Source organism: Mandrillus leucophaeus, unplaced genomic scaffold (genome assembly GCF_000951045.1).
Source record: "Mandrillus leucophaeus isolate KB7577 unplaced genomic scaffold, Mleu.le_1.0 Scaffold197, whole genome shotgun sequence".
NCBI classification, from domain to species: domain Eukaryota; kingdom Metazoa; phylum Chordata; class Mammalia; order Primates; family Cercopithecidae; genus Mandrillus; species Mandrillus leucophaeus.
This window is the reverse complement of record NW_012101998.1, coordinates 2,092,076-2,104,226: the sequence shown is the minus strand read 5'-3', so window position 1 is coordinate 2,104,226 and position 12,151 is coordinate 2,092,076. Positions and strand designations below refer to the sequence as shown.

At 41.3% G+C, this 12,151-nt stretch overlaps 1 protein-coding gene across 1 annotated transcript in view; it reads right to left on the bottom strand.

The window, feature by feature from the left end:
* THSD4 (thrombospondin, type I, domain containing 4) overlaps nt 1-12,151 on the bottom strand; it is a 723,953-nt gene that overhangs the window by 658,719 nt on the left and 53,083 nt on the right. Inside the window, exon 3 of the mRNA XM_011978583.1 lies at nt 7,753-7,822. Within this exon, the coding sequence (XP_011833973.1) occupies nt 7,753-7,822 (70 nt within the window). The remainder of the gene's footprint in view (nt 1-7,752; nt 7,823-12,151) is intronic.

Here is a 12,151-nt window from a genome sequence, read left to right as displayed (position 1 = left end):
GGGAGAGATGTAGACATCCATATTCAGGAAGGTCAAATGTCTTTAGTGAGATTCAACTCCCAAAAATCCTCTCTGAGGCACATTACAAACAAACTGCCAAAAGTCAAAGACAGAATTCTAAAAGCTTCAAGAGAAAAACATCAAGTTACATATAAGTTACATGTAAGAGTATCTCCATTAGACTACCAGCAGATTTTTTTTTAGCAGAAACCTTGCAGGCCAGGAGAGAATGAAATGATCTATTCAAAGTGTTGAAAGAAGAACAAGCTGTCAACCAGCTAGGAATACTATTTCCAGCAAAGCTGGTTTTCAGAAATGAAGAAGAAATAAAGGTCTTCCCAGACAAGCAAAAACTGAGAGAATTCATTGAGAAATCCTTATGGAATTGCTATAGCTGGAAACAGAAAGACAATAATTACCATGATGAAAACATGTGAAAATACAAAACCAGTCTGGGTAAATCCATAGTCATACTCTGAATACCCTAGTCCTGTAATGGTGTTATGAAAATCTTTCAGTTCTCTAGTATGAAGGTTTAAAGCCAAAAAAAGTCAAAAACATCAACAACTGCAATTAGTAGCTGAGGAACATACAAAAGATATAGATGTAAATTAAGGCAACCAAAACACAAATTGGGGGTGAAGGAAAAATGTAAAGTACTTTAATGCAACTAAAGTTAAGTTGTTTTAAGCTTGAAATAGTCTATTATAACTGTTTATGCTACCCCCATGGTAACCACAAAGAAAGAAATTACAACAGATACACAAATAAACATGAGAAAAGAAACAAAGCTTAGCACCACAGAAACCCACTAAACCACACATGTAAACAAGCAAGGAAGAAAGAAACAAAGGATCTTCAAAATAACCAGGAAACAATTAACGAAATGGCAGAAAACGTTACCTATCAATAACAACCTTGAATGTAAATGGATTAAATGCTCTAACTTAAAAAAATAGAGTGGCTGAATGGATTAAAAAAAAACAAGATCCAACTATATGGTGCCTAAAAGAAACTCACTTCGCCATTAAAGACAAACACAGACTGAAAGTGAAGAGGTAGAAAAACATATCCCATGCAAACGGAAACCAAAGGCAAGCAGGAGCAGCCATTCTTACATCAGATGAAATAGACTTGAAATCCAAAACTGTAAAAAGAAGGTCATTATACAATGATAAAGGGGTCACTTCAATAAGAGGATATAACAATTATAAATATGTATGCACCCAACACTGGAGCATCTAAATATATAAAGCAAATATTATTATATCAATATTAGAGATAGACTGCAATACAATGGTAGAAGGGGTCTTCAACACCCCACTTTCAACAACAGACAGATCACCCAGACAGACAATCAACAAAGAAAAGCTGGACTTAGACTGCACCATAGACCAAATGGACCTAACAGATAATTACGGAACATTCCATCCAAGAGATGCAGAATACACATTCTTCTCAATTGCACATGGAACATTCCCCAGTTAGATCACATGTCAGGTCACAAAACAAGTCTTAACAAATTTAAAAAGATAATGTAACATGTATCTTTTCACACCACCATGGAGTAAAACTAGAAATCAACCAGAAAATCTTTGAAAACCTTACAAATACATGAACATTAAACAACATGCTTCTACATAACCAGTAGAAGAAATTAAAAGGGAAATTTTAAAATTCCTTCAGACAAGCAAGAATGGTTAATAGGTTTTTTGGTGCTTTTCTCCATTACCTCCTGTAACTCCTACTTCAAAAAACAAGAAAGATTTCTAATAAATAATTTAACCATGAACCTCAAGAACAAACTAAACCCAAAATTGGTAGAAGGAAGGAAATAATAAAGCTCAGAGTAGAAATGAACGAAAGACACACACACACACAAATTAAAGATCAAAAAATAAAGAGTTCGTGTTTTGAAACGGCGAACAAAAGTGACAAACTTTAGGTACACTAACTAAGAAAAAAAAAGAGAAAAGACTCAAATAAAATCAGGTATGAAAAAGGAGACATGACAACTGATAAACAGAAAAAGACTATTATGAACAACTATACAATAAATTTAAGGACACAGAAGAAATGGATAAATTCCTGGACATATACAACCTACCAAGATTAAATTATGAAAAGACAGGAAATCTGAAAAGATCGATAGCATGTAAGGAAGTTGAATCAGTAATAAAATGTCTTTAATCAAAATAAAACCCAGGACCAGATGGCTTCACTGCTCTATTCTACAAACAATTTAAAGAAGAACCAATACCAATTCTCTTTAAACTATTCCAGAAAATTGAAGAAGGGGAAACACTTCTAAATTCATTTTACAAGACCAGCATTATCCTGATTCCAAAACCAGACAAGGATACAACAGAAAAAGAAAACTATAAGCCAATATTTCTGATGAACATAGATGCAAAAATTCTCAAAAACACACTAGCAAACTGAATTCAATAGCATATTATAAAGATTATTCACTAATATCAAATGAGATTCATCCCAGGGATGGAAGGATGATTCAACATATGTAAATCAATACATGTGACACACCACATGAACAAAAAGAAAGACAAAAATCATATGATCATTTCAAAAGATGCAGAAAAAGCAACTGACAAAATTCAACATTCCTTCATGATAATAACTGTCAACAAATTAAGTATAGAAGGTATGTACCATAACACAATAAAGGTCATATATGACAAAGCCACAGCTAACATTATACTGGATAATGTATACTGAATAGTAGAAATTATATTAACATTATACTGAGCAAAGCTTTCACCTTTTCCTCTAAGAACAGAAACAAAGTAAGGATGCCCACCTTCACCACCCTAATCAACATAGGGAATCCTAGCCAGAGTAATTAGGCAAGAGAAAAAAATAAAGGGCATCCAAATTGGAAAGAAGGAAATCATATTGTCCCTGTTTGCAATGACACAATCTTACATACAGAAAACTCTAAAGACTCTACCAAAAAACTCTTAGAACTAATTAATTCAGTAAAGTCAGAGGACACAAAAAATCAAAATTCAAAAATCAGTAGCATTTCCGTATGCTAACTACAAACTATCTGAAAAAGAAATCGAGAAAATTATTCCAATTACAATAGTATACACAAACTAAAATAAGATACCTAGGAATAAACTTAAGTAAGGAGGTAAAAGATCTCTACATTGAAAACTTTAAAAACAATGGAATAATATCCCATGTTCATAGATTGGAAGAATTAATATTGTTAAAATGGCCATGCAAGCCAAAGCAATTTACAGATTTAATGCAGTTCTTATCAAAATAATAATGACATTATTCACAGAAACTGAAAAAATAATCCTAAAATTCATATGGAACCACAAAAGACCCAAAATAGCCACAGTAATCCTGAGCAAAAAGAAGCATCACACTACCTGACTTCAAAATATACTACACATCTGCAGTAACCAAAGCAGCATGCTACTGGCATGAAACAGACACACAGGCCAATGGAACAGAATAGAGAGGCCAGAAATGAATTCACACACCACCTGGCAACAAAGCTGCCAGGAACACATATTGAGGAAAAGACAATCTCTTCAATAAATAATGCTGGGAAAAGTAGATATCCACCTGAGAAGAAGAGACTAGACCTCTACCTACTAAGACCAACTAAAAATGGATTAAAGATTCAATACAAAACCCAAAATTATGAAACTACTAGAATAAAACATAAGGGAAATGGTTTATGACACTGGGCTGAGCAAGGGTTTTAGAAATAAGATCTCAAAAGCACAGGAAACAAAAGCAAAGATAAACAAATGGAATGACATCAAACTTTGCTTCTGCACGGCAATGGAAACAGTGAAGTGAGGGGGTGTAAATTTCCACAATAAACTGAAAAGACAACGTACAGAATGGGAGAAAATAGTTGCAACTATACATCTGACAAGGAGCTAATATCCGGAATATATAAGGAACTTAAATAACTCAACATCGAAAACAAAACAAAACAAAACAAAACAAAAAAACAACTCAACAATCTGATTAAATAGGCAAATGATCTGAATAGACATTTATCAAAAGAAGACATACAAATGACCAAAAAATATATTTTCAAAGGCTCAACATCACTAATCATCAGGGAAATGCAAATCAAAACCACAGTGAGATACCACCTCCCTCCAATTAGAACAGCTATTATCAAAACGACAAAAGAAAACAAGTGTTGGCCAGGTGCGGTGGCTCCTGCCTGTAATCCCAACACTTTGGAAGGCTGAGGTGGGTGGATCACCTGAGGTCAGGAGTTCAAGACCAGCCTCATCAACATGGAGAAACCCTGTCTCTACTAAAAATACAAAATTAGCCAGATGTGGTGGTACATGCCTGTAATCCCAGCCACTCAGGAGGCTGAGGCAGGAGAATCACCTGAGCCCAGGAGGCGGAAGTTGCAGTGAGTTGAGATCGCGCCACTGCACTCCAGCCCGGAAAGGCAATGCAAGACTCCATCAAATAAATAAATAAATAAATAAAGATAAAAGATAAAACAAGTGTTTGGTAAGGATATGGAAGAAAACGAACACTTACGTACTGTTGGTGGGACTGTAAATTAGTACAGCCACCATGGACAACATTAGGAGGCTCCTTAATAAACTAAAAATAGAACCACCATAGGATCCAGCAATCCCACTATTGCATATATATCCAAAGGAAATGAAATCAGAATGTTCAAGAAACATCTGTGCCCCTATGTTTACTGCAGCACTATTCACATTAACCAAAGTATGGATTCAGTCCAAGTGTCCAACAACAAATGAACAGCAAAGAAAATGTGGTGTATATATACACAATGGAAATATTATTTGGCCATTAAAAAGAATGAAATCTTTTCATTTGGGACAACATGGATGGACCTGGAGGTTATTATGTTTAAAGTGAAATAAGCTGGACACAGAAAGACAAATATCACAGATCTCACTCATATGTGGAATCTGAAAAAAAAAAAAAGAGTTGATATAGAAGCAGAAAGGAGAACAGAGGTTACCAGAGACTGAGGAGAAGAGGGAAAAGAAAAGAGGGGAGAGTGGGGAGAGGTTGGTCAATGGGTACAAAGTTACCAAAGACAGGGGGAGTAAGTTCTGGTGTTCTATTACACAGTAGCTTGATGATGGTTAACGGTAAGGTATTATATATGACAAAATAGCTAGAAGAGAGGCTTTTCAATGTTCTCACCACAAAAAAAAAAAAAAAAGATAAGTGCATGAGGTGACTAGAATGCTGAATACCCTGATTTGATCATTATCTAATACACATGTATTGAAACACCAAATTGTATGCATAAATCTGTACAATTACTACATCAATTAAAAAATTTTAATGATAAAATAACTTATAAATCTTTTTTTCCCCATTTCTCAGAGCAAACACTTGAAGAAAGACGAGAGTGATACCTATTTGGGGACCTTTTGTTCAGGTTACTCACATATCATTCAGGTTAACTTGAAAAATTACAGGAGACAGCAAAGTACATTGATCATGTATAAGGTATTTTCAGTTATGATAGCCTATTTGAGCAACAACAACAAGAGGAACACAGTAAATTGATTCAACTGTTAGTATTAACAAACCTGATAATTCTAAACATTAATAAATAATATAACTTCATAATAAAAGTAGGCAGTTGTCCTTTCTGAGTCCTGATATTATGAATAGAGATGATGTAGCAGAGTAAGCAGGGTGGGGGGGGTGCAAATTTCCAGGTGAATCCAGTGAAATGATGCTTAGACCTTGGCCAGGTTTTCCATTCAGTCAGTCATTCAACAAGGATTTTATTGAGCACCTACAACATGCCAGGCTCTATTCTAGGAGCTGGGAATAGGGCCATGAACAAGACCAGTAAATTCCTACTTTCATGGAGCTGACATCCTAGTAGGAGATACAGTACAGTAGAGGTTTATACCTGGTCCAGAAAAACAGATTGAAACAGAAAATAAATTAGACTATAATCAAATAAAAGCACGAAGAACTGCTCCCAAGAAGGGTCATGTTTAGCCAAATATGTGCGCACACTCTTTTTTCTTGGCCCCCTTCTGTCCTGAATTTCCCCTATGAAAACCTTCTCTCAGGCCGGTGCAGTGGCTCACGCCTATAATCCCAGCACTTTGGGAGGCCGAGGTGGGTGGATCAATCACCTGATTGAGGTCAGGAGTTCGAGACTAGCCTGCCAACATGGTGAAACCCCGTCTCTACTGTTAAAACAAAAAAAAGCAGCTGGGTGTGGTGGCGCAGGCCTGTAATCTCAGCTACTCGGGAGGATGAGGCAGAAGAATCACTTGAACCTGGGAGGCGGAGGTTGCAGTGAGCCGAGATCGTGCCACTGCACTCCAGCCTGGGTGACAAGAGCGAAACTCCATCTCAAAAACAAAGAAAAAGAAAAGAAAACCCTCTCTCAGGAAAGGAGTCAACCAACTTGGTCACACTTGGATACAAATAACTGATCTCAGGAGTCTGAATTTGATTCCAGGTACACAGGAGGAGCTCCTAGGTAGCAGGAAGGGCTTCTAGGGACTTTCTAAGAGTCTTGTCATGCATTGTTTCTAAGGAAACATTGATCGAGGACCTGCTCAGTTGTAGGGCAGCACTAGGCCTATTCAGGCAATGGTGGATGGTTCATTTACTATAAAACACACAAAGCCTGAAGGGAAGCGTATGCAATACTGTCCATTTGCTCCTTTAGATGCTGTCTACCCTTCTCCACCCAGTCCTGCGGGCCAGGAGGCTGGCCTTTGGGGACTGCATCAAAGCCTTCTTATCTTCTGTCTTCTGCTCGGTTTGGCCAAAGGGAGTCACCAACAGGAAATGAGGGGTGAGAGGAAAGAGAAGGTGAGGTTCTTATTTCGCAGTTCCATCCCTGCCTGGCCATCAGTTGGCAGTGACTGTGTCCCTCTACTGAAGATCATGACTCCCTGTCAGGGGGTTCTCTTGCATAGCAACAGCCACAGCTACAGCTGCAGCTCTATCCCTGCCCTTGACCTTGAAGGTGCCCCAAGAGAGGGTAAAAGCTCCATACTGGTCTCCTCCATTTCCAAGTGGGTTCCTTAAGCCCTGCCCATGCCTTTGTAGAGTGCTCTCACTGACCTCTCAGCTGTCCATTGTAGCGAAAACAAGTTGCAAAGCTGCCATTGCTCTCAAATCAGAGACCGACTCCAGGCACCAGCTTCACATTTTAAGCTCCATGATAGGGTTCGGATCTGTGTCCCCACCCAAATCTCATGTCAAATTGTAATCTCCAATGTTGAAGGCGGGGCCTGGTGGAAGGTGATTGGATCATAGGGATGGTTCCTCATGGTTTAGCACTATCCCCCTTGGTGCAGTCATGGTAACAATGAGTTCTCGTGAGATCTGGTTGTTTAAAAGTGTATGGCACCTCCCCGTTCTCTCTCTTGCTTCTTCTCCAGCCATGTGAAGTGCTGTTCCCACTTTGTCTTCCACCATAATTGTAAGCTTCCTGAGGCCTCCACAGAAGCCACGCAGATGGCCAGCATCATGCTTCCTGTACAGCCTGCGGAACCATGGGCCAATAAAACCTCTTTGTAAATTTCCCACTCTCAGGTATTTCTTTATAGCAATGCGAGAACAGAATAGTACACTCCACATTCTGTAAATTGTGCTTCCTTTCAGGATCAGTGGTGACTCACCTTCAAATAGAACAAAGTTCAGGGCAGTGACCAGAGTGACCCTAGCCTCTCGGGCAGAGAAGAAAACCTCTGGACGGCCATGGCTTACCTTCCTGTGTTGAGTGGAGGACTGTGGGCACACGAACTGGAATCCAAGCAGCAGGAGGGAACCCAGGACACTGAAAAGGGAAAATAGCAACAGGCAAGATGGTGAGTATGTTTCAGGGAACAGCACCCAGTAGAAGGCAGCATCACCATCTCATCAGTGGATGGGGGGGAACAGCCCAACCCAGGCCCTGGGACGTGACCCAGTGAAGACACAAAGTGTTGGCCCCATAGGAGGGAGGCAGCATGGTGCTGTGGCAAGGCATGGTATGGGGCAGGTGTGGGATCACATCCCAGCCTTCCTGCTTACCCACAGGGGTGTTCTAGGTCAGAGCTTTAACCTCTCTAAGTCTCAGTCTCCTCCCCCGAAAAATGGGGATAACAATAGGAACTGGAACTGGCTCAGAGGTTCAGGGGAGAACTGAGTAAGAGGATGCACCATGCCTGGCAGAGGGAGTGCTAGTGCAGCCCACATGCGGTCCTTCACGGGTGGTAGGCTCAGGGAAACGTGTAGCCTTTGAGCCTGCCACAGAAGTTCCTCTCCTTACAGCTCATGCTTTCCTGGGAACCATTCCTCTGCCTCTTTCCAGCCTTTTGATGTCACATATGTTCTCCATGGGTGGGATTAGCTGTGCTAAGCCTCATGTCACCAGCCCTGATTAGGGAATGTCATCAAATAAAGAGGAGGTGGGGAAATAGGAGCCGGCTGAGACAGCAGGGTGTGCTGGAGAAGGCATGGAGCCAGGCTAGAATCCCAGCTCCATCATTCCCATCTGGGTGATCTCGGGTCAGTTAGCATTTTCATGCCTCAAACATTCTCACCTTCTGTGAGGATCATTGAATATGACAGAGGTAAAACAATTGGCATGGTTAGTAAGTTAAGAAGGTGAGGGAAGGAGTAGAGTTGACCAGGCAACCTGGAATGTAGCTCCTCTGAGTCAGAGGAAAACCTAGATCTTTCACTCCCTCTCCTGCCCCAATTCCCACCTGAATGTGATTGGAAATGTAACCTTGGACCAAAGGCGAGACAAGTATTGTCAATTAATTTAAATGCCCAAGGTCTCATGATTTCAAATCATCAGTGTCATTATTTTAAGCATCCCTGCAATGAGGCCTCTCTATCTTTTGACCATTTGTCAAACCATATTTAACCTAAGTTAAATAATATAGTGGTTCCCAACCTTTTTGAGACTTGCAACACAACTGAGAGATGCGAAACACTGCCCCAGACCAAGAAAAACCACCACGTCAGTGTGGAGATGAGCGAAACCTGCCTGAAGCTGGGGGTTAGGTCTTGTGGAGTTCGATAAAGCATCCACCATTTCTAAGAATCCAAAGTTCCACCCCAGTTCCTGTTTTGTAAGTAAGTGACCCAGCAGACCACACAGAACGGACATGGACAGACTGGCTAGAGACTGTGCAATGTGGTGAGAAGCAGGGAAGATGGTCTCTGTAATATGGTGTTGCAGGCATCCTTCTTGCTGTAGTCATGGAGTTGCAGCTGAGGATCCAGAGCTGAGAACATGGGTACTAAGTATGCACACATTCCAAAGAGAGCAGCTGCACTGCCTATTCAGGAACGACAAAGCGGTGCCCGTCATCCCCTCACTCACCTCCCACCTGTATGCACAAGGAGGCTGGAGGATGGAGTTTGCTGGGTGTGGATTTCCCTGAAAACGATGTAGGAGAGCTGCATACAGCCCCTCCACTCCCCTATGGGGAAGGAAAAGTAGGAGCTCTTCCCCAAGCCAAGCAAGAGGGACAACATTCAGAGCTTGATCCAGATGCCCTGGTATCCGGGGGTACAAGGATTAGTGCCTGATTCTCCTCTGAAAAACATCTAAAGGCCAAACCCTAGCTGGAGTATCCAGGAGGGAAGAATGGAGAGAGGGCTAGGTGGGAACAGTCTGTATTTTTAGAGCCTGGTGGGGCAGGAGATGCTATGTTTTAGCACCATGGAAAGACACGGAACTTAGGTTATCTGGAAAGGACTCCACCAAAGATTTTCACCAGAAAGATTTTACTTTCTACTGTGGCTGATACCCATGGAGTACAGGCGCTGGGGGGTGGAGATGGACCTTAAGGAGTCAGCAGATTTGCATAGCCTGCACGAGGGCATGGTGCAGCAGGAGAGCCTAGTGAGGGGGAAATTCTCCAAAGTGCCCCAAGAGAGGAGAATCTGGAACTTGGACATCTGCCAACCAAGGACAGCAGCACCAGATTACAAGGAACAGCAGTCCCACTGGGAACCTCTTTGCCGGTTACCTCTCCTCTCCTCTCCTGTGCCTCACCCTGAAGGAATTCACAATGACAGTGAGTGGGCAGGGCAGGAAACTAGGAGTGTGAAGGAACCAACCAAACGCCCTCTTCCCTGCTACAGGGGTCTGAGGCTACAACAGGACCAGCTTAGAGGAGAAAAGAAGTTTTTACCTGGATGAGAGATCAAAATGTTTGTATCTGACTACACTTTCCTTTTATTTTTATTTTTTCTTTGAAACAGAGTCTTGTTCTGTCTCCCAGGCTGGAGTGCAGTGGCTTGATCTCGGCTCACTGCAATCTCTGCCTCCCGGGCTCAAGTGATTCTCCTGCCTCAGCCTCCCCAGTAGCTGGAATTACAGGCGGCACCACCACGCCTGGCTAATTTTTATATTTTTAGTGGAGATGGGGTTTCACCATGTTGGCCAGGCTGGTCTCGAACTCCTGACCTCAGGTGATCTGCCCGCCTTGGCCTCTCAAAGTGCTAGGATTACAGGCATGAGCACCGTGCACAGGCTAGACTTTCCTTTTAATATACTGTATTTATAACAACATTCTTCCAAACAAGGGATGTATTTGGGACAATAATATGAAATTAGTGGGGAGAAGAATAAAAGAGTTGAATTATAACCTGCTGAGGGTCTAGAGCAGCACTGTCCAATAGAGTTTTCTACAATGATGGAAACATTCTCTGTCTGTCCTGTCCAGTGCAGATGCACAGATCTGTGCTATTCAGGACACAGGAAGCTAATGGTTCAGGTCTAGATGGTGATGTTACCAATGTCCTGGATAACTTCTAAAATGATTCCCCTTCTTACTCCCACCACACACAACTTTCTTTGGACTTTTAAATACTTGAAAATGAGCCTGTTCATTACACACATAATGCACTGGAAATATTGCCCAAGATGTCTTCCAGCAATAGGGCAGGAGAATTAAAGAGAGCGGGTTCCCAGACAGTGGTGGCAAAAGGACAGTAATCTTCTAGCTGTATCCCTACTGGATCCAATTTGACCTCTAAACCAAGAACATGTGCATCACAACTCACAAGTCCATGCTCCATGGTTGCATGACTTAGGGCAAATCACCTTCTCTCGCTGTGTCTCAGTTTCCTCATCTGTAAAATGGGAATTATATAACCTGTCTTCCTACCTCAAATGAGTTAATGTGCAAGAAAGCACATTATGAACCCAGGCCTACAAATGTGAATCATTTGTAACACATTCTGGCACTGCTTACTCATTTAAAAAGAAAACCAGATTGGTGTGGTTTTGTTAAAAGAAAAAAAAAAAAAACAGCAGCTCCATAAACGTGTTACACCTCAGTGCCTCAAAGCTCTTGGCACACACAGTAGCCACATATTTGTACGGAGCAGTTTTGGATAATCACTGATCTGAGGTTGCACTTCCATAGCATTCAGGGGGACCTGGGGCAGGAGAGGGAGGGAGATCACATCTAGGTTTTCCTCTGACTCCGAGGAACTGCATTCCAGGTTGCCTGGTCAATTCTACTCATTCCCTCGCTTCTTAAGGTCTCTGCCCAAAGGATCTTGTCTGCACAGGGCTTCCTTGAGCCTACAAAAAACAGTGATCCCTCTCCCAGCCCAGTCCTTTCCTCCATAGCACTTACTGTCTCACATACTAGGTCTTTATTTACATTTCTCTCTCTCTAGCCAAGGGAATGTAAGCCCCATGAGACCAGGGAGTTTGTTTTGTCACTACTTTATTCCCCAGCACCTAGCAGAGTGGCTGCTATATAGCAGGAGCTTCATTCACTGAATTAAAGAATGATGCTTCACCATCTTGGTGACCCCTGAAATCTCAAGATTAAGTGAAAATACGATGAATTAACATATTCAAAAATGTCCCAAGCCACTTCGGGAGCTTTTACAATTTTCTTTTATGAGGGATTTATAAAAATCAGTTCTGCTTTTGAATTTCTGTGTTACCTCTCTCCGAAAAACCATCCTTAGAAGATGACAAGATATGGCAGCAAGATGTTTGCTGGTGCCTCTTGTTACAAAAGTGCAACAAATTATATTTAGATGTTCAAATGCTTCTTTTCTTCATTTACTGGGCCCTACTGAAGCTAAAATGCATAGGGGTACCCAACAAAATTCATTCTGGAGTAAAATCTGAGATATTAAA